The sequence below is a fragment of the Heloderma suspectum genome, chromosome 17, assembly GCF_057233095.1.
Source record: "Heloderma suspectum isolate Gila_16-S chromosome 17, 16-S_ref, whole genome shotgun sequence".
NCBI classification, from domain to species: Eukaryota; Metazoa; Chordata; class Lepidosauria; order Squamata; family Helodermatidae; genus Heloderma; species Heloderma suspectum.
In genome coordinates this window covers 22,453,521-22,476,224 of record NC_139474.1, presented here as the reverse complement: position 1 = coordinate 22,476,224, position 22,704 = coordinate 22,453,521, and the positions used below count along the sequence as shown (strand labels likewise).

The following is a 22,704-nucleotide window of genomic DNA, read 5'->3' as shown; positions in this document are numbered from 1 at the left end:
GGAAGGATCCCTGTCAAAACCCTGGGGAGCTGCTGCGAGTCTGTGGGCTTCATCACACGGAGCGTTTGTCCTGCGATGGAGATGGCTCCTCCGCAGAAGTTTGCAGGCTCCTTACCTGATGCTGTGACCCTGCCATGACCCTCCTGCCCTCAAAGCCCTTTGTTCCGTTTTTAAATAGATCGCAGATAATGAGCTGTCAAATTACCCCTTGAGTTCCCTCTGTGAAAAGAGTTCAAGCGGCAAGAAGAGGAGTGAGATCCATGAAAGACCATGGTAGACTCAGATACTGGGAGAACGGGGGGGGGGGGGAGCGCGTGTCAAGGGAGTCCGTGGTGATCCTGCATTTCAGACGGAAGCAGCAAGCCCCATTTCAAATGCGGGATTGGCAGCATCTTATGTTCCTGTTTCAGTGAGCCCTTCATTCAGAACAATGAGGTCGGGAATCTTACTATATTTTGGGGGAAGGGCCATAATTCAGTGGCAGAGCCCCTGCTTTGCATGCTGAAGCTCCCAGGTTCAATCCCCAATGTTTCCAGGTAGGGCAGGAAAAACTCCTGCTGACACCCTGGAGAGTCCTTGCGGCAGGTCCATGTCAACTGTACTGGGCTAGATGGGCCCACAGAAGGCCGCTTGCTATGTTCATAACACCCGGCAGAGCCATTGCCAGCCTGACTCACTCTGCATGAGACGGGTTTGTGTGTTTCTGTCTCCCCACCCCAGAGCCTTGGACTGCAGGAAAGCGAACGGAAACTGGGAGAGACACACTCGGCCAGGTCTCCTCCTGTCTCTCTGATTGCCCCAAAGGCTGACGGAAACCTCCAGTTCCAGTGGGGCAGGTGATGGACTGACCATAGCCAGGGCCCCATATCACCAGACCCTGAAAGGGTGGTGGTGGGATCTTCTTTCTTTTTCCAGATATGTGTTGTTGTTTCCTCAAGGCAGCAGTGGGATTTGGGCAGGGGAGTAAATAACATGTTCTAGTGGTTGCAAGGATTCTGTGGGACAAGCATTTAGGGAAGGGCCCAGGAGCAGTGTCTCAGGTGCTGCCCTTGAAGTGCATGGCTTTAAACCATGTCCCCTTGAGCGTGCCCTAGAGCGCTGTCCTTTGGATCCCCCCTCGAAATCTGAATTCAGCTCCTAGAGGGAAAGGGGTGGTGGAAATGGGGGTGTTCTGTGCCCCAATCTGTTGTGGACTTGGAGATCTGAGCAAATCCTTTGGAAGCAAGTAGCCCAGGGAGGGAGAGAGGAGGGGGTTAGGGCTAAATGGAGGCCCAGGAATAATGCCATGGAGAAGGCAAGCAAAACAGACCTAATCCTGTCCCATAAGCAAATCGCAAGGCGAGATGGATGAAGTAAAGAGCAGCTGCCATAGCAACCAAAGCCCCTGATCTGCCACACATTGCAAGCAGCTGGGTGGAGATGCAGAGCTTTGAGAAGCAGGGCCATGAAATACATCAAAACAATAACAATCATCTTTTTTTTAATTCGAGGAAAGGGATGCCCTGCGTGAATTGGGACCCCCCCTCCCGTGCCCAGACAGGGAAGGACGCAAAGTTCTTAGGTGGTTTGCTCTCCCCAATGGATCCTGTTTGTACTAGATCGAGATCCCCTGGAGAAAGAGGAATTGGGGTTAGGAAGCCTTCTGGTTAATCCTCAGGGATTACAGGAGGGATGCGGCAAAGGAAATTTATTCCTGTAACATCCTCAGGAGGAGGGGTCTATAAGTCCCCATCAGTGGGGCTGGGGGTGTCTGCCTGGCTGCCTGGCTGCCTGCCTGTCTGCCCTTCCTTTCTTTCTTTCTTTCTTTCTTTCTTTCTTTCTTTCTTTCTTTCTTTCTTTCTTTCTGGAGAGTGATTAACCCTTTATTCCTGAAAAGCCCATCCTTTCTGGGGCACTTCCAGTCTTAGCCAGGTAGGGCAAGCCAGGCCAATTGGAAACCCCTCTCCCCACTTGGAATCTGGGTCCATTTATCTTTGCCTCTGCAACCTGGGCAAAGAGGCAAAGATGCCATTTAGTATGCCTGCTGTTGCTGTTGTTGGATTTGCTGGACTGACATGGATTCCTGCACTGAGCAGGGGGTTGGACTCAATGGCCTTGTAGGCCCCTTCCAACCCTACTCTTCTATGATTCTATCATTCTTTTAATGGGCAAGGATGGACAGCTGTTTTGACAGTGAGTGGCAGAGGCTTGATTAATGGCCTTTGAGGGCTGGTGGGTACTAGCTACTGCACATGTTGCCAGGGGTGGGGGGAAAAGGAGGAACAGTTTGAGAGCTGGAAAGCTCCCCCACTAGCAGTCAAAATAAAATAAAACACCCCATCTATTTTCCATGTATATGGGATGCTAAAAAAAATCTCTGTATTAAAATCCTGTCTTTCCCGTGCTCCCCAGGTTTAATGATCAGTTGCATGCCAATCACCAAGCTGATGTCAGGGTTGTGGACCCAACTAATGACCAACAACAGAAGAGGGGCAGGGAGGGGGGCGGATTTTGGCCCCAGGGACCGAGCATCTGAGCAGTGCAGCTGCTTTTGCAAGGCAAAGGCTACCGAGCAACCAGGAGAGGCAACTCCACGGCGTGAGGAATCTTGGCCAGTGGATGTGCCGTTTCTATGGCAGCATGAAAGAAGGCCTTTGCTGCTGCTGCCACCGCCATGGAAATGGACTCTTCTCCACCCCATCCGGAGCAGCCAGCCCATACAGCTGGTCCCCGGCAGTCTGGCGCCCTCCAGATTGTTTGGACTGCAACTCCCATCAGCTGTGACCACTGGCTATGCTGGATGGGGCTGATGGGAGTTGAAGTCCCAAAACTTCTGGAGGGCACCAGCTGGAGGAGGCAGTTGTAGAGCATGAGACCATGCTGGACTTTCTTGTGCAAGGAAGCCCACTTTGCTGGGGGGGGGGTAGTCAGTTGGGGCCCCTTATTCTTCTTCGTCTCTACCCCTCATTCACCTCTTGTGCTCCTCCAGGAACTGCACAATTTCTTCCTCGCTGTTAGGTTTGTCTGGGATGGTGACCGGTTCCTCCATAAAAGGTTCATAATAGTCAATCTCATTCAGTTTCAGGGACAGTTTCTTGGCAACCTGGAGCAATAAAGGGAAAGGAGCATCGACAGAGGCTGATCTTCTTGGCGGAAGGGGGGAACACACTGCAGGATTTTGCTGCTGAACCTCCACTATTAAAACACTGACTCTGTATTATTATTTTTAAAAATCAATAGTAGGTGCTTTCATATGGTACTTTCATACCTTTTCATCTTTTGATACCTTTACAGCCATCCGTCAGGGATGCTCTGACTTGGATTCCTGCATTGAGCAGGGGGTTGGACTCAATGGCCTTGTAGGCCCTTTCCAACCCTACTATTCTATGATTCTATGATTCATATGGGCCAACTAAAACATCTCAAAGCAGCGTGCAAACTTAAAGAGTTCCACAGAACCCTTCTTCCACCTGGCACAAAGAAGATCTCAGTTGACACCCAAGGAAGAAAGAAACGAGAGCATCTCGCCCTTTGGAAAGCCAGCAGCGTGGTGCCACCTGAGATGGGCTAGTTGCACTCAGCTTGGTCTCAGTCAGACTTGCCCAACCTGGGGCCGTCCAGATATGTTGGACCACAACTCCCATCATGCTGGCTTGGGGTGATGGGAGTTGTATTCCAGCACATCCAGAGGTTCCCAGGTTGGGGAAGGCTGATCTAAACTAAGCAGGGCTACAACCCTAAACATACTTACAAGGGAGTGAGTCCCACTGAATTCAGTGGGGTTTACTTGTGAGTAAACATGCTTAGGCATGCCCTGCATAATATCCCCTCTGCTCTATCTTACGCGCTGCAGGCTGTGAGGGCTTCCCCACCATGGAAATTTTCTTTCTTTGCTCAACACTTTGCCCAGCAAAGAATCACAGAATCATAGAATAGTAGGGTTGGAGGGGGCCTACAAGGCCATCGAGTCCAACCCCCTGCTCAGAGCAGGAATCCAAGTCAGAGCATCCCTGACAGATGGCTGTCCAGCCTCGTCTTGATGCCTCCAGCGTGGGAGAGCCCACCGCCTCCCTAGGGAATTGGTTCCATTGTCACATTGCTCTAACAGTCGGGAAGAGTTCTGTTGCACTCACACGCTCGCTCCCTATTCTGTGACCATTCTAGTTGGTCCTCAGTCCTAGTCAAGGCACAGCTGCTTCCCCTAATGGACTAACTCAGGTACTGGGTAGGGTTTTATTGTTGTTGCTGTTTTTAAAGAAGCCCATAGCCCTTTCACTTACAGAACATGAAATTAAGTTGTTTTAACCACATCTAGTGATGTGGGACTTTTAGGTTGGTTGCTGTTCTTCTTAACTTCCAATCCCCCCCTATTTTTCTCTTAAGCTTCCCCCCTGCCCCCCTCACATCAAACACTTTCTGACAGAGCTCTTTCTTTTGCTCTCAACACAAGTATCCTCCCTCTTCAGTGAGTTCCCTGCTTTGCCCCCTGCGTCCCGCCAGCACAAGGCCCTGTGGGCTGCGTACCTTGCTGTCAAAGGTGGCGAAGAAGGGGATGTAGGGATGGAACTCCTCAGCAGCATCTTCAAAGGCCTTGAAATCTGAAGGGTACAAGGGGCGTGTCAGAACCTCCTGCCCACGGCCTGAAAGTCCTACAGACCGGGGTGTGTCTGTCAGTCTGTCCTTGGCTGCCGCACCCAAGTACTCATTTAATGGAGGCATGAAATGTTGTAGCCTTAAGTCCCACGAGGTGACACCCTGCAGCTGACATTAACATGGCGTTCAGTGTTGCATTTTAAAAACATGCAGAGTGTGCAGTGGCCAGGAGATGGCACGGATCTTGTCAAAGTCCCCAGGATCTTTTACCTGTAGAATTCTAGACCCCCAGTTTGGTTGATGATGTTGAAACAGCCCGTGTCCTGCCCTCTCCTGCCCTGACACCCTTATGCAACCGGAGGGAGATGCCTGCTGTGTGAACATCAGGCTTTTCTCCTCCACCCCATGGCTTAAGGACATAAGAGCTGCCTTGCCAGATCAGACCAAAGATCCACCCAGCCCAGCCAGAGAGATGCCCCCAAGAAGCCCCCAAGCAGAGCGTGAAAGCCACAGACCTCTCCAAGTATTTGCCCCAAACATCTGTTGTTCATAGATAAGCTGCCTCTGATCATGAAGGGTCTATTTAGCTGTGATTATTATTTGTTCTTGTATATTTATCCCACTCCCCAACCAAAAAAGCCCCTGGAGTGGCTGATGCAGAGCCAATAAAACCAAAACAGACCCTGCCTGTAAGCTTACAGTATAAAAAGACACAACACACAAGGAAAAAGGGATGGGGAGAGAAGTGGGACGAAACCCAGTGGTCTTCCAGCAGCACCGGTGGAATGGCCCTGCTTCCCCTCTTGTCTCCCTCTGCTTCAGACTGCTGGGATGGCTGCTGCGGGTGACCATTAAACAGACATAAATGGCCACTGAGGTAGATCTCCTTCATGAATTTTTCTAGCCCCCTTCTAGAAATAACCTAAGAGACCTGCACCTGGATCAGACCATGGCTGGTCCATCTAGTCCAGCATCCTGCTTGTGAAAGTGTCCAGGTGACCCATAGAGAAGCCCACAAGCAGCACAGGAAGGCAGTGCTGGTGTTGGTGGTGAACCTCTGTCGTGTGTCCCTCTTCTCCTGGTACTGGAGGCCCACTGACGCCAAGCAGAGGGGATCCATTTAGGGCTGAGGCTCACAGCAATCAACAAACCAAGCGTTTGTGGATTTATAAGGATCAGACTGAGGAGGTCCATGCAGTCCAGTGCCCTGCGTCCAACTGTGGCCAACTAAATGACCCCACAGGAAGCCCACCAGTAGGCAACTATTCTCCCTCTAGAATTATGACCGCCGGCCCAAACTCTCCCAGCTTTCAGAAAAGGTGTAAAGATGCGTCTCGTTAATCGAGCCTTCTACATTATTTTTAGTGTGCTGTTGTCTCAATGTTTTCAGTGGTTTTGTTAATGGTTTTGTTTGTTTTGTTTTGATTGGTTGTGCCCTGCCTTGGAGGCCTTTTGGCAAAAAGGGTGGCACAGGAATATTAATAATAAATCAATAACTAAATCCCCTCCGCCGATGCACGTTTCCCGCATCTCGTGTTTGGAGAGGTGTCTGTGCTTTCTGGGAGAGGAACAACACCCCCCAAAAGGCGGCAGCAACGCTGGCTGCCAATTCCTCCCTGAGCTTGGCCAAGCGGAGCCAGGATGATGGGTCACAGGGCTGGCATGTTAAGTTGGTTTAATGCCAGCATTGGCTGGTTGAAATGGCTGGCCCCAGAGCAGAGGTGGAGGAGCGGCTGATGGAAGAGGGGGGCTGGGAAGAGGTCTCTGGGCACCAAAAGGGAAAACCTTTCACTTCTGGCTGCTGGTTGCTTTTCCTTAAAGTGACACAACACAGCAGATGATGCGCAGCGCATAAATGCTGCTTGGTGTGGATGTCTTCCCAGGGCCTCCTTGCACCTTCCTTCCTCCTTCCCTCCCTTCCTTCCTTCCTTCCTTTTTCTTTGTGTGCAATTGTCAGAACCTAAACAGCTGCGACCCCTTCATGGATCACTGCCTTGTTGTGGCAAAGGGGCTTGCATAACTCAGTGAAGCCATAAGCTATGCCGTTCAGGGCCACCCAAAACGGACAGGTCATGGCGGAGAGTTCTGACAAAATGTGGCCCACTGGCGAAGGAAATGGCAACCCACTCCAGTATTTTTGCTAAGAAAACCCCATGGAACGTATCACAAGGCTAAAAGATATGATGCTGGAAGATGAGCCCCACAGGTCGGAAGGTGTCCAATATACTACTGGGGAAGAGCAGAGGGAATTTCCAAGTAGCACCAGAAAGAGTGAAGCGGCTGGGCCAAAGCCGAAAGGACACTCAGCTGTGGATGTGTCTGGTGGTGAAAAGAAAATCCGATGCTGTAAAGAACAATATTGTTTAGGAACTTGGAATGTCAGATCAATGAATCAAGGTAAGCTGGAGGTGGTCAAACATGAGATGGCAAGATTGAACATCGACATCTTGGGAATCAGCGAACTAAAATGGACAGGCATGGGCGAATTTAATTCAGGTGACCATCATATCTACTACTGTGGGCAAGAATCCCTTAGAAGAAATGGAGTAGCACTCATAGTCAACCAAAGGGTGGGAAAAGCAGTACTGGGGTACCATTTCAGAAACGATAGAATGATCTCAGTACGAATCCAAGGCAAACCGTTCAACATCACAGTAATTCAAGTCTATGCCCCAACCACTGATGCCGAAGAAGCTGAGGTTGATCGGTTCTATGAAGACCTACAACACCTTCTAGAACTAACACCAAAAAAAGATGTCCTCTTCATCATAGGGGATTGGAATGCTAAAGTAGGAAGTCAAGAAATCACCGGGATAACAGGCAGGCATGGCCTTGGTGTACAAAATGAAGCAGGACAAAGGCTAAAAGAGTTTTGCCAAGAGAACACGCTGATCATAGCAAACACTCTTTTCCAACAGCACAAGAGGCGACTCTACAAATGGACATCACCAGATGGTCAATATCGAAATCAGATTGATTATGTCCTTTGCAGCCAAAGATGGAGAAGTACTCCATCTACTTGGTACAGTACTCCATTTACTGATACAGTCAGTAAAAACAAGACCTGGAGCTGACTCCATACTGCAAAATTTCAGCTGAAATTGAAGAACGTAGGGAAAACCACTAAACCATTCAAGTATGACCTAAATCATATCCCTTATGAATATACAGTGGAGGTGAGGAATAGATTTAAGGATTAGACCTGATAGACAGAGTGCCTGAGGAACTATGGATGGAGGTCCGTAACATTGTTCAGGAGGCAGCAACGAAATCCATCCCAAAGAAAAAGAAATGCAAGAAAGCAAAGTGGCTGTCTGATGAGGCTTTACAAGTAGCTGAGGAAAGAAGGGAAGCGAAAAGCAAGGGAGAAAGGGGAAGATATATCCAACTGAATGCAGAGTTCCAGAGAATAGCAAGGAGAGACGAGAAGGCCTTCTTCAATGAACAATGCAAAGAAATTGAAGAAAACAATAGAATGGGAAAGGCTAGAGATCTCTTCAAGAAAATCGGAGATCTCAAGGGAACGTTCTGTACAAAGACGGGCATGATAAAGGTCAAAGAAGGCAGGGACCTAACAGAAGCAGATGAGATTAAGAAGAGGTGGAAAGAATACACAGAAGAACTACAAAGGAAAGATCTTAATGTCCCTGATAGCCATGAGAGTACGGTCACTGAACTTGAGCCGGACATCCTCGAGAGTGAAGTCAAGTGGGCCTTAGGAAGCATTACTAACAAAGCTAGCGGAGATGACAGTATTCCAGCTGAGCTATTTAAGATCCTAAAAGATGATGCTGTTAAAGTGCTGCATTCAATATGCCAACAAATTTGGAACACTCAACAGTGTTCACATGCCAGCAAGGTTATTCTTAAAATCCTACAAGCTAGGCTTCAGCAGTATGTGAACCGAGAACTACTGGAAGTACAAGCTGGGTTTCGAAGAGGCAGAGGAACTAGAGATCAAATTGCCAACATTCGCTGGATCAGGAAAAAGCAAGAGAATTCCAGAAAAACGTCTATTTCTGCTTCATTGACTACGCTAAAGCCTTTGATTGTGTGGATCACAACAAACTGTGGCAAATTCTTAAAGAGAGGGGAGTACCAGACCACCTTACCTGTCTCCTGAGAAACCTGTATGAGGGTCAAGAAGCAACAGTAAGAACCAGACATGGAACAACCGAGTGGTTCAAAATTGGGAAAGGAGTACGACAAGGCTGTATATTGTCGCCCTGCTTATGTAACTTATATGCAGAGTACATCATGAGAAACGCCAGGTTGGATGAATCACAGGTCGGAATTAAGATTGCTGGGAGAATTATCAACAACCTCAGATACGCAGACGATACCACCCTAATGGCAGAAAGCGAAGAGGATCTAAAGAACCTCTTGTTGAGGGTGAAAGTGGAGAGTGGTTTGAAACTCAACAGTAAAAAAACTAAAATCATGGCATCTGGCCCCATCACTTCTTGGCATATAGAAGGGGAAGAAATGGAAGCAGTGACAGATTTTACTTTCTTGGGCTCCAAGATCACTGCAGACGGTGACTGTAGCCATGAAATTAAAAGACGCTTGCTCCTTGGGAGGAAAGCTATGGCAAACCTAGACAGCATAGTAAGAAGCAGAGACATCACCTTGCCGACAAAGGTCCGTCTAATCAAAGCTATGGTTTTCCCAGTAGCAACGTATGGCTGTGAGAGCTGGACTATAAGGAAGACTGAGCGCCGAAGAATCGATGCTTTCGAACTGTGGTGCTGGAGAAGACTCTTACAAGTCCCCTGGACTGCAAGGAGGTCAAATCAGTCAATCCTAAAGGAAATCAACCCTGACTGCTCATTGGAAGGACAGATACTGAAGCTGAAGCTCAAATATTTTGGTCACCTAATGCGAAGAGAAAAGTCACTGGAAAAGACCCTGATGCTGGGAAAGATTGAAGGCAAAAGGAGAAGGGGACGGCAGAGGATGAGATGGCTAGATAGCATCACTGATGCAATGAATATGGATTTGAGCACGCTCCGGGAAGAGAGCGGAGGACAGGAAGGCCTGGTGTGCCATGGTCCATGGGGTCACAAAGAGTCGGACATGACTTAACGACTGAACAACAACAGACAGCTGTGATGGAAACGGATCTGGCTGTGTATGAAGGCCTGCTCCACCCCAAACGCGTAGGAAATAAGCAGAGGCAGTGCTGGTGGTGAAGAGGTGGCTGTCTGTGTACGAGGAGCAAAAGGGGCAGGTGGGTAAGAGGAACCGATCCCTCCCCCAGCACACGCACACTGCCCCCCGCACAGCTGACCTCCCTGCCATCCAGCGGCAGAGCCCCACTGGAGGAAGGGTCCTGGGCCGGCCAGGGTGGGACAAGAGCAGCCGCCGCCCAAGTGGGGAGGCCTGCACTTGTCCCTTTTGCTCCACCCTGCTTTATTTGTATTTATTTCAATTTATCCCAACTTCCCCCCCAAACACTTAGGGTTTGGATGACCCTCGCGCTAGGCGTCTTTACAGCAAAAACAACAATGAGTCTTGTGGCACTTTAAAGACTAACTCATTTACAACAGCCCTGCGAGGTCATATTAGGCAAAAGGAAAGAAAATGACTAGGAGCGCTTCCAGACAAGGGTTTCATCGTGCCTTTGCCCTGCCTGATTCACGGAATTGTATGTGGGGGTGGGGAGTCCACATGTCTTTCCCACTATTTCCATCGTTTTTCTTACTGTGGAAAATCGGTTAAGTGAAAAAAGACAGAAGGGCCACTCGAGGCTGTCTGGCTGTTAGGGTCGGGACCCCTCCCTCTGTCTGGAAGCCCCCTCCCTCCGGGTCACCTCTGTGCTGAGTGGGGGTTTGAATCAGGCCTTCCAAGCCAAGTCCACACCCATCCTGCTTCCTGTGTGATCACAGGTGAGGAGGAGGCAGCCTCTTTCCCGGCACTCAGCCTGCAGGGTTAATTCTCTCACTGGGAAAACGTCATTCTTCCCGGGGCTTAAGTGCCAAATTGAGTCGTCTGAGCGGAGCCGCATTGGAAGAGCCAGGCTGGATTAGTTCAGCCTGCGCAGCCCTCCCCAACCTGCGGCCTCCAGATGTGTTGGACTGCAACTCCAAACATCCCCAGCCAGCATGGCCAGCAGCTGAGAATGATGGGAGCTGCAGTCCAACACATCTGGCGGGTGCCCCACTGGGGAAAGTATCTCTAGTCCCGCATCCCTTTCCCTGCAGCAGAGCCCTAGAGGCCTCTGGAAGCCCCCGAGCCAGCAAGTCTCTCAGTTTGCCCCCACAGCAAGTCTTCTTCTTCAGCGGCAGGAAGACTGCCCCTGAGCCTGGAGGTTTCATTTCTCCACCTAGGCCAACAGCCAGGGTTCGGCCTGCCTGCCTGCCTTCTCCATGGATTGGACCAACCCTGGCTGAGACAGCCTGTCACCAGGCCTCAGCATGGAGGACAGCCACGGCAGCCTGAGCCGCCCCTCTCCACCCACCTTCCACCCTCCCTCCTCGGTTGTCTCTCCTGTGGCACCGTTTAGACTGTGAGCACTTCGGGGCAGAGACCCCATCTTCTTGCACTCTGCAAAGCTCCAGGCACCCTGATGGCCTGGCGTGAGGAACGCTGTCTTGGAGGAGGAGGAGGAGGTGTTGCTGTTGCTGTTATCATCCTCCTCCTTCCGTCTAAACTGCTGGCACATCTTGTTGCAGCCCCAGGGGTTAACTGCAAGTTGAGCGGCATGGGTGCACGCTGGAGACCCTGACACTACTGTGTCCGAACGCCCCCTTACAATCACCCAAAGCCTGTGGGAAACCTAGCACAGCAAGGTTTCCTACCCTGCTTCCTGCCGCATTCGTCTTCAGCTTGCATGAGGGAAGGGTGTGCATGTGTGTGTTGAATGTAAGGAGCGTTGGATGCGACACCCCCTGCCCCCCCCACACACCTGCAGTCTGTAGTGGTACAGTGCAGCTCACTGCCTCAGGACTGTACCACCTCACTCTGCTTCGTGCGTAGACCAGGCTCCTGCCTGCTGCTTGTGGGAGATCCTGCTGCACAGCAGGTGCCTGATCCCAGTGGCGCATTTCACCCGCCGCTTGCGAGGCGCAGCGGCCCCCCGGCCCCTCTTCCCCCCAATGTGCTCGTACGTTCAGAGTCTTCGCTCTTGAAGTATCCAATGAGTTTGGGCTCGTCCTCGATGTTCTCAAAAGCTTGGAGCTCGCGTTCTCCCTCGATAAACTCCACCGGGTCCTCCATCACCTGCAGGGAAGCGTAGAGAGCAAGGTGTCACCCAGCAGCTTCAGAACACCGAACTGGCAGAGGCTCTGTTCTTGGGGCACCTCTATCTGGCCACAGGCACTGGGCTGCGGGACCCGAGCTCTTATTCCAAAGGCTCATTGATTCTGGTGATGGAGTGAGCCAGGCAGCCCTCCTCAGGAAGAGCATTCCACAACCTTGGGGCCACGACAAAAAAGTCCCTGACCTTCATGCCCACCCACTGTACCTCCCAGAGTGTTGGCCTCTGCTGACAATTTTGGCATTTGGGTGGGTCCATATGGGAGGATGTGGCCCTTTGGATCCCCCTGGCCATCCAGTTTTTACAGGTCCAAGCCAACTTTTTGCGTTGAGCCTGGAAACAGACTGGGCAACTAGCAAACATGAAATAACACAGGAGAGTTGCACTCCAGCCTGTGACCTCCGGTTAGCAATTTGGCAGCTGCATTTTGAACCAATTGTCGCTTGTGAGCCATCCTCCAAGGGTTACCCCAAGCAGAGTGCATTGCAGCAGCCCAGCTGGAAGTGAGCAGGGTATTTCTTTCTCCAAGAAAGAGCACAGTTGGCCTTCCAGTCAAGGCTCTCCCAGCCACCACGGCTTCCGTAACCAGGCTTTTCAGGGGACAGGGAAGGCGGCCCTGCCCAAAACAGTTTCTGTACCTCATCCCAAAGTCCCTCCCCTAGGAACATCTGCCTTGTCTGGGTTAAAGTTAAGCGGGGAAGGCTGGGCGGTGGGGTTCGGTGCAATGGCTGAATCTTGCGAGTTCTGGCCTCAACTCAGGGTGGAGCCTTCACAAGAGCGATCGTCAGGCCAAGCCAATTTTCCTTTCAGGGCAAAGAGATTCCTGGATCACACACACTTGCGCTCCCAGGGCATTTGGGGGGCAAACGAAGAGGGCAGCAGGGCAAGCGGAGAGGGAAGGAGGCTCGAGACAAACGGGACTTACGTCGAGGAGGAACTCCACCAAGGTGTCGGCAGAAAACTCCCCGTCGTACTCAATGATTTCGTCATCCTTAAACACGTACACGCTGTCTTCCTCGGTCAGCCCTAAACGTGGGAGACAGGTGGCAGAACTTGGCCCCAGAGTTTCGGCCCGTTGCTCTCCGGCCTGGAGCAAGACCACAAACAGAGGCAGCAACCCTGCCTATTGGACTGGACACCACCGCTTCCAAGGGAGCCTTAAAAGGGCAGAGGGTCTGAATGGAGTGGGTTCCTTCCTGGTGGCTTGCAGAAGAGGGGGGAAGAAGTGAGGGTGACAGGCAAAGGGTCTGGCCACTGAAACAAATGGTTTTGACTGTAACCGCCTTGGGGCAGGGGGCTCTCTGTTTAGATGAACACCCTAAAGCACCATGTGCACACAGATGGGGTGATGTCAATGACGGTTAGTTTGCAGTTCTAGGGATTCTGAAGAGATCTGTGCATTTTCACTGCCCTCTGGTGGCTCGTGCCACGGGAAGTTCAGCCTGACTGCTGCTGCTCAGGGGGCGGGGGCACAGCTTTTTGCCGCTGCTGGAGACATAGGCAGCCTGCCACCTGCCCAGAGGGTCAGCATCCACAGCTCACTTCCCTGCCCAGTGAGAGGGCCTGCAGCCCACCTCCTCCCCACCCCAGGGCTCAACTGCAGCACCCTGGGTTTCCAGAAAGCAAGCCACCCCCCGTCCATGCCACGGACATGCTGCTGCGCCCCACATCTTACCTAGTTTTTTGGCCACTGCTGCATCCTTCTCCGAGTCCACCAGGCCAATCCCCACTCCTTTATCCTCCAGGACTTGGGCTGCTAACTAGGAAAAAGAGTCAACACGAGGGCAGACAGACAAGAGAGAGAGGAAGAGAGAGGAAGAGAAAGGGAATGAACAAGTTTCTGAGAGGATCTTTGCTGGGATTGCAGGAAAAAGGATCAAGGAGCTCTCAAGGCTGCCAGCTTTTCCACCACTCCCTGCTCCTGCGCCTTGAACTAGCTTGGCCTGACTAGCTGGTGATCTCTGTGACAGGGAAGCTCTGATCAACAGAAGGTTCCTCTGAACATCCTGCTGCCATTCAACGTACAAGAGCAGTCAGGCCCTGAGCTAGCAACCCAGGCACGCGTGGCTGGCCTCTGGTGGGAGAGATGGGCTTGATGCACCTCCCTCTCTCCCGGGTGTCAGCCCCGCAAAGCAGTCTAGGGGGCAGCTATGGGCTGGGCCAGTGGCAGAGCTGGGTGCCTTGCTCTTAAAACCTTAGTGGAACTTTGTGTCTAAGTTCGCGAAATCTTTTAACGCGGGGTGAGCAGAAAGTCGATCAGGAGCGACTGGTCGATCTCTGGGTGAATTGCAGGAAGTCAGCAAGGGCCCTGAACTCCCGATAGTTGAACAGTAGGCATTTTTAGGTCTCAGTTAGAACCCCTGATCTGACATAACTCAGATGTAGTTTTGTATTTGCGCATGAAGAGCATCCTGCTGTCAGGGTGCTTCCAGACAGAGGGCTTCGAGCATGAGCCATCCCAAGGCCTTGTCATCTCTTCCCTCTTTTCTCCCTTAATGGATTTTCCACCACAAGAAAAAAGACGGAAGAAGCAATGGGAAAACGGGACTGGAAGATGGCAGCATCTGCCCCCCGCTAGAATTCCACAAATAACGCAGGGTCATGGTGTCATAAAGGCCTCCTCAGGAAGCACCCCTGTTTTAAGGAATATATGGCGGGGAGGCACATCGCCTGAGGAACTCTCCCTGCTCCACTCTTCTCACTGGAGGGTGACTGTGTCGCTGCCTAGACTTAGCCCTCAGTTAGTGCCAAGGAGAGCCGCCCTGCTCCCACGCGGCAGAGAAGCACATCTTGCAGACGTCTGTCATGCGGCGGCAGAAAAACAAAGACGCCATCCTTTTGCCAGTTGTGGAAGCTGTTGAATTTAGAGGCTCTGGGGAGGGAAATTCAGCCAAGCATTGATTTTTGACATGCATCGCTCCCCTTTAATTATCAGCAAAATAATGTTGTTAAGAGAGACTGGAAATCTGGCTCTGAAATTCCCTTTGAGATGGATCTCAGACATGGCGGCATCACTTAGAGCAGGACAGCCCTCTGGCAAGCAGGTTGACCGTGCGCTTGTGTAGGGGGCTTAAGATCTGAATGGAGAGGTTCCAGGGCTCAGGGAGGACTGGGCATCATATACTGGCAGACTGGAAGCCTTGCAGCCTACTCTGGCTGTGTGTGGGTTGTGGTTACTCCGGGGTGCAAGTACTCTGCATAAGGTCTGGGGCACCCTGTTCTTTTGATATTATCATATTCCAGGGATTTGTTCTAGCATGAAAACAGGCTGCAGTGTGTGTGTGCGGAAGGCGGGGGGGGGAGAGGGGGCAGGTGTAACTATTAACTACAACTAAGGTTGTGTGCTTTTTAAGTTTGATTTTTTTAAAATTCAAAAATTTGGCCTGCATTTGGAATTTCAGGGGATATTTCCTTTCAGTGCCATCAGATACCAAATGTCCGGTTTCAGATATCAAATGGCTAAAGGAATCTGTCACCAAAACCTCTCTGAGTTTCAATAGTTGTCGAATATTCAGTTCCACAGGAAGTCAGCTACCAAACACAAAACGCTGTCGTAAACAAAAGAAGAAGAAAGCCATCGCATGCCAGATATCAAATCCTGTTGAATATCAGCTCTTGAAACAGGTTCTTGGGATGCAAATACTTTTTTATTGCTGGAAGCCCAGCGTGTTTTGGCCTTTTTCTTTTTTTTAGGTCTTCTTCAGGTGGTCGAGAAAAAAGTCTGCAGAATTTTTTTTGCAAAAGATGGTCTCCTGTGTCAATCTAAGTTGCCAGTAGACTGATACAGGAGACAATCTTTTGCGAAAAAATTCTGCAGACTCTTTTTCTCTACTCCCTGAAGAAGACCTAAAATAAGAAAAAGGCCAAAACGTGTTGGGCTTCCTGCAATATTTTTGCCTCTCCTCTCTTGTGCCCACTTCCCGAGACAAGCAACGGAGGGATGCCCTGACAAACACAGGACGCCCTGGGGCAGGGATGGGGAACGTGCTGCCCTCCAGACCTTGTGCGGCTGCCACTCCCCAGCTCGAGGCAGCACAGCGGACAGCGTCTCTGGAGGGCCATGAGTTGCCCACTCCTGCGCCTGGGTTTATGGCGCCGTTTTCTCCTTGGGTGGCTCCTTTCCTGGAGCATGGCGCAGGAAGCTGTCTTGGTCCATCTAGCCCAGCACTGTCGACATGGACTGGCGGAAGTGGCTCTCCCGGGTTCCAGGCAGGGGCTCTTTCCTCCCCCTGCCTGGAGATGCTGCCAGGGATCGAACCTGCGACCTTCTGCATGCAGAGCAGGGGCTCCGCCGCTGAGCTGTGGCCCCTCTGCACTCAAATACAGCGATTTCAGAGTTTAAGGCGACATGAACTGATCATATATAGTAAAGACACGTTTTCCCTTCCAAGAAATCCGTCCCAGGCTGATCTACAGGGCCAGCCCTCCCTGCAGCTTCATGGGCAGCACTGGGGGGGGGGGGGGCTGGGGGGGAGAGGAAAGCAGGAACGGGGCTGCGCAGCACAGCAAGACTTCTTACAGTGGCGGCCACAGTGGGAGCGGCTGGGTGGATTGCCGTTTGGGCAGCAAAACGCCTCGGGCCAGCACTGCTAAGACAACCTGGAAATCCCCCTGTGGCCACAAGACCTGGGCTAATGTTAGAACTTTTCTTTCTTCCCCCATTCCTAGCCTCTTATACCACCCAGCCCAGTGAAGAGTCCTGGTGCGCGTGCAGCCGTTTGTGTCACTAAGGGTGGTCCTAATAAGAGGCATGGCCTAACTGTGGACTTTGGATTCCCCACCCCTGGATTCTGGATTTTTAACTCATGGGCCAGCGCGGCCATCCTTGTTTATTAATATCAGTGCAGCTTTATGCCGTGTATTCAGAAATGGTGCACACTGCATACAATCAAATAAGATTTTTTTAAACGTAAAGAAGGGGACACTGAAATAGCAGGCCTGCCTGGGCTAGGAGCAGTTAGAAAGCCATTGTCGTTGCCACGCTTGACTATTCTTTGGGGGCAAATATTTACTTATGGACTGATAATTTTTTTACGTGTCTGCACCACCCCAGCATTCGTAGCGAAGGGGTGCTGCAACGGACCCAGAAGTGAGGCACTTCCTCCACTCCAGGCCGTCGTGCTGGGTGCTGCCGCTGCAGCTTTTAAAGGCAACTCTGGTAACAGTGTTGTTGTTATTAATACCCTACTGGTGCTTTGAAGGTGAGCACCAACCCAGTGGGAACATCAAGAGAGGCGAGGATATTTAGGGACGGATGGAAGAGATGACAACCCTCCAAAGTCATCTTGGAATTTCTCTCTGCGGAGCAGCCGTGAAGGCGGGCAATGAAGGAGGGAGCATCCATTCTCCGCAGTTTTGAAATACCCGGGGGCCCAACTCAGCACAGCCCAAATGTATCACCTATGTGTGAGCCAGGTCTCTCTCTCTCTGCCTCTGTGTGTGTCAGAGAGAGCGAGAGAGAGCATGCCAAGGGTTTCTAGTAGCAGTGAGATGGCACGCTTGCCAACGTCGGGGTGGTACAGTGTTGCAGTGGTGCCAGTCACTTGGGATTAAGCATCAGATCTTGCCTCCTACAGGCAAATCCTAAGCAAATCAGGCAACTGTAGGCAAATCTTGCCTAACCAGGCTGAGTATGCTACTACCATCAAAGTTCTGGAGAAGGCAGAAAGGTTGATCAGAGGAATCCCCAGGCTACAGACAGTATGTCCGTGACCCATGGAAGACCCGTCTAGCCCTTCTGTTTGTTTCCCAAGCCTTGACTAATTGATTGATTGATTGCATTTATACCCCACCTTTTTTCCCTTTGCAAGGAACCCAAGGCGGCTTACATTATCCTCCTCCTCTCCATTTTATCCTCACAACAACAACCCTGTGAGGTAGGTTGGGCTGAGAGTCTGTGACTGGCCCAAAGTCACCCAGTGAGCTTCCATGGCCGAGTGGGGACTAGAACCCGGATCTCCCAGCTCCTAGTCCAACACTCTTGCCACTACACCACACTGGCTTCTTCCTTTGGTAGGAGGCTCTTCACACACTTTGTTGCAACAATGAGGACTAGCAGCATGCAGTATCTTCCAATTTGCATTTCAGCTTGCACTGATATTGCACAGCATATATTGGAGTCCCTTCCTTCCTTCCTTCCTTCCTTCCTTCCTTCCTTGGCAATGAGTCCCAGCCCTCAAGGGCACAATCCAGTACACAAGTCCCCTGTACAAGCCAAACCCCACAGAAATGAGCGAGTCGAGGCATCTTGAGCACCAGCTCCCATTTGTTCTGATAGGACTTCCCTAGAGTAGCTCCTGATCTGCAAAGCTCCAGATTCCCAGGAGCCCTGGGGCAATAAGCAGTCACAGCCAGATCTCTCAGCTTCTCTGTGACTTTTTGCTTCCCCAGCTCCCTGTCACTCTGCCAGAGTTCACAGGCTGCTCCTTCTTGCCAGGGCTAATGGCCTCCTTGTGCAGAGTGAGAGCAGGGGTGGGGGGAGATTCTCCCCAGAAGCCGCCTCCCACCTGGCCCTCCCGGGGGCCCAGTCCGAGAGACCATTTCGTAGCAGAGCAGGGTCGCCCCTGCTCTCGCCTCACGTCTAGCGGGTTCTGAAGGTTTCCACAGTGCTTTGGAAGCCCCCACAGCAGGACTTTGGACCAAGAAGGCCGGCTGACCCGCGTGAAGTCGGCGAAGGAGCACGCGTCACCATCTGACGAGCCCCTCCCGTCAGGTCATGGAGTCCAGAGTAAAGAATGACCAGATTGCATGACTGGGAAATCCACAAAATCTATTCGACTGCAGATTAAAGTAAGACGGAAAGAGCTGCGTACACATAGATCAGCCCCACACAGCCTGACACCCCCATATGTGTCGGACCACAGCTCCCAGTTTCCCCCAGCCAGCCAAGCTGGTGTGGACGCTGCAGGAGAGCACACCTCTGCTGCACACCACTGACGTTTCTGACAGGTGTCAGAGAAATCCACAATGGATTCAAATGGGTTCGGATCCCGCAGCAGAGCAGCTTTCCCGAGTCATACAGACTCTGCGGACCCGAAGGCCATTTTTTGACTTGGGGCGGGGTGTTGTGCAAATTCTCACCTTCGGCAATGTGCCTCAAGGCCAGTGCACGCTTGGCAAGGGGAGCGGAATTCTCCTACATCCCTATAACAAATCTGATTCCATCAGTGAGCGGACGACCGAATGCAAGACACCTGACGTTCCACAAAACACAGAGGGAACGGATTTAACACGATCCGTACATCCCTACGTCTCTGAAAAAAACCCACCCCTGCCGTCGGGTCAAACCAAACCACCTTGGAGCCCCACCCCGCTGTGTGGCAGCAGGAGTGATCCCTCCCATGGCAGGCATTCCTTTCCTGGCTGACCTGCTTTTCTCCGCCCGCCTCTCCTTGGGCTGTCTAAGCCCCCTCCTGATGTGGCGGTCCAAGGAATGCCAAAATAGCACTCCCCCCATGGAACCCATCTCCTGGGTCAGAGTGGCTGGGTGACCAGGCAGATGGGCGATTAATAAATTTGATTAATAAATAAATAAAATCTCTGAAATGTGTCCTGCTCCCGCGAGTCAGTTTTCAGAAGGTTCCACTGACTGGGGTGCGCGGCCCCCAGATAGCCTTGTGGCAGCCCCAGCAGCACACGCCTGCCTCCCCCCCGCCCCGTGCAAAATTCCTGAGGAAACTATTCCAAGCCTTCCAGGACAGGACGAGGGCAAGTGGGGCGCGTATCTCCTCAAGGGCTCCAATTATGGAAATTGCAGATTTCGCCTGTTGGCTGCCCTGGGAACAGCCCTTCTCTCTCTGTGTGGAGGGCAGCTTGTGAAGGCCGAGCCCTGGGGAGAAGCTCTATGTTTCCCACCCACGGGCGGGGGGTTCAGTGCAACCGTGCCAACATGGTAACTCCTTGGGAGGCTGGTGAGATGGTGGCAGGCAACACTGCCGGGGCCATGGCAGAATGTGCCCCCACCTTCCACCCCCATGGCAGAAGCCCCCCGCCCCACTCGCCTTCCCGCCTCCTCTGCGCAGCCAGGCAGGCCCTGCGTCACAGGGCTGGAGGGGGCCGCAGAGATCACGTGGTCCAACCCCACAGCGCACTGCAGGCTGGTCTGGCGAGATCCCCACCTCGGCCCCCTTGTCCTTCCCCAGCTCCTCCAGCCTTGCCCACGTGGGACCCCTTCCACACGTCCACGCCCCTCCCGGCCGTGGATGCATTGCAAGGAGGTCTGGCTGGCTGGCATGGGACCCAGAATCAGGGATCTGATGTCAGCAGCGTGAGCATCTGGCTCCCTGAAGGGGATCCAGGAATCCCAGGAGCTGCTCAAGCGCCTTCGCGCCGGGACAGCTCCCTCTCCCCGTGACGCCGCAGGGCTTCCCCGAGCACCGAAGATGCCGCGAAGGAGCCGCGCTGCACCGCCCGCCCGCTCAGTCGGCGTGGCCGGCCGGCCGGCCTGTGGGCCAGGGGCCTTCCTTGCCACGAGAGTTCTCGGGAGGCCTTTGGCGCAGGCGCCTGCGGCCTCCTTGCCCACGGGCCGCCTCGGGCCGCCTCCTCGAGCCGTCCGGAGCGTTACCTCCAGGATCAGTTCCTCCAGCTCAAACTGCTTCTGCGAAGCCTTGTCCTCCCCCACCGGCTCGTGGTAGAGCAGCGCCAGGATGTCGTACTTCTTCAAGACGGCCTTGTAGTTCTTGGCGTTGATGTCCACCACCCGGTCGATGCCGTCGTACGCGGGGAAATCCAGCCCTTCCTCGCCCCTGGCCACGGGGCTGACCACGGCCAGCAGCAGCGCGGCCAGCGCCAGCCCAAGCCGCTTCATCTTGGTCCGGAGGGTGGCCCCTTCGGAGAGGATGCCCAGAACCGACGGAGAGGGGGAGGGAGAGAGAGAGGTGGGGAGGTGCCGCAGCAGCTCTTGGGCAATGGTCCTGAGTCCTTCCCCTTCCCTGGCAGCGGAAAGACAATCTGGGCCCCCGAGATGGAAGGAGAGGCGTCCCGCGGCAGGCCGCCCCTTGCTCCGCGTCTTCCTTCCTTCGTTCTGCCCTGTCCTGCCCTGCCCTGCCCTGCCCTCCCCTCCCTCTCTCCTGCCTCGCCCGCTCCCTGCCTCCCTTTAAGGTGGCTGGCAAGGCAGGGGACCCGCGTGGGCACCTGGGCTCTTTGCTGACACAGGGAGGCGGCCCAGGGACGTGGCAGAGGGGGCCCTGCGGCAGGGCGGTGACAGCCTCTTGGAGGGGTGAGCAGCTTCGAAAGCAAAGGCACAGAGTGGCTGGCAGCCCATAAAAGACCCTCGAGGGGGAGGGCGCTGCGGCCGGAGGGCTGTCTTATCCTGAAGCATTTGGCAGTGCCCCCGGCACCCCACCCCTTTGCTCCCTGCCTATATATGTACATGGGCAACGTATGGCCCACGTGCCAGCCAGCTCCTTGGCTTGGGCACAGGCCAGGCCAGCGCCTTGGGGGCCCTCGGAAGAGCCCCCTCATGCAGCAGGGAAGGGAAGGGGGTCCCTGGGGCTCAGCTCCCCCTTCCCCCCATCTTCTCCACTTGGGCCAGGCCCCCGGGTCTCCTGGCCTAACCGTGATGGCATTTTCTTATTGCCCTATTAAGGGAGGGCGGGGGAGGCAAAAGAGGTCTGTGAGGCCAGCAGAAAGGAGGGTGGTTGGAGCGAAGGAGGGAGGCTAAAAATAAGGCAAGAGGGAACTCAAGACCGACTTCTGCGGAGGGCAGGGTAATTAGAGAGGGCTGGCCGGGCGGGGAGGCACTGGCGGCCCAGCTGGTGGGTGCCTGGGCCGCTTGAGCGACATGGGTGTCAGAGCAGCGTGCGCATCTGCCAGGCTTGGAGGACGGCCTCCGTGGGCCGCGTGGCTGCTCCAGCATCTGCCCCGCGCGTCGCTCCTGCCAGCAGCGGCACCCTGGAGGCAGCGGGGCGGCGGCTTGCTGCCAGGCTCTCTCCACGAGAGCGTCTCGGCCAGCAGCGCAGGGGGCCCTGGCCCGCTGGAGAGGCTCTTCTGCACCCCTCGCTCGCGTCAGGGGCACTGTGTGGACACCATCCAGGAGGAGCACGGCCAGGCAGTGTGCAGCCCTCCAGACGGTGCTGGACCCCAGCTCCCATCCGCCCTTGCCACTGGTCAGCATGGCTGGCGATTATGGGAGTTGCAGTTGGCTGGCCACTTACGGGCGGCCAAAGAAGAGGAAATGCACCCGTGGGAAAGAGGGCAGCGATTCGCATGAACTGCTGCTCTACATGTATAGGTACACATTTAGAAATAATTATCGAACTTTAAATAGAAGGACAGTACCTCTCACCCTAGTGTGGAAGTCTGCGAGCAGGTGACCTGTCCAGGTGCGGAGAACTGGTGATGGGCCACAGTCCTGAGGGTTCTTTATCTTTATACTGGACTTGGACTGAGCAGCCCTTCAAACAGAGGATGGTCCTCTCTAAGACCACAGCTTAGACCACAACAACAGCTGGAGGGCCACAAGTTGCCCGCCCCTGACAGCAACCGGGGGGGAACCCCGAGCTGCCTTGGCGGAAGCCATTCTGTGCTCAGGTCTGTATGGGAAAGGAGGACCAGGCCTTCACGAGGTCCAGCCACTTGGCTCAGAGTCTCGCAGTTCCTACACGGCACTGTAAGGGGCCAGCAATCGGGGCGCGCCAGTGTCCCAGTGTTCCCGCGCCAACCTCCGAGGAGAAGGGATGGGCCTTGCTGGAATCACTTTGCTGGTGCCGTCTGCACTGCCCTTCAGGAGGAAGCCCTGGAGTGGACCTGGCTGACTTGCAGAGCTTTGGGACAGAACCCCTTTAACGTATTGCACAGCAATTTATATACCCTGGTTTTTAGTTTTTTATGAATTATATTTATATCTTGGTTTCCAGCCAAGACTCGCTCCCTTT

The 22,704-nt window shown here is 53.3% G+C and overlaps 1 protein-coding gene across 2 annotated transcripts in view; it reads right to left on the bottom strand.

Moving 5' to 3' along the window:
* The window catches only part of CASQ1 (calsequestrin 1), a 32,159-nt gene extending 11,301 nt beyond the window's left edge, over positions 1 to 20,858 (bottom strand). The window contains exons 1-6 of one of the 2 annotated variants that reach the window (XR_014786304.1): positions 20,394 to 20,729; positions 13,506 to 13,590; positions 12,756 to 12,856; positions 11,682 to 11,793; positions 4,504 to 4,577; positions 2,952 to 3,082 (exon numbers count right to left, since the gene is read on the bottom strand). Coding sequence is in view for 1 of the 2 variants with exons in the window: in XM_084824095.1 (XP_084680221.1) it covers positions 2,952 to 3,082; positions 4,504 to 4,577; positions 11,682 to 11,793; positions 12,756 to 12,856; positions 13,506 to 13,590; positions 20,394 to 20,636 (746 nt within the window). In the remaining variant the exon portion in view is untranslated. Of the gene's footprint in view, positions 1 to 2,951; positions 3,083 to 4,503; positions 4,578 to 11,681; positions 11,794 to 12,755; positions 12,857 to 13,505; positions 13,591 to 20,393 lie in introns of both variants that reach the window. The other variant, XM_084824095.1, reaches the window with a different exon arrangement.
* Positions 20,859 to 22,704: the final 1,846 nt, after the last annotated feature.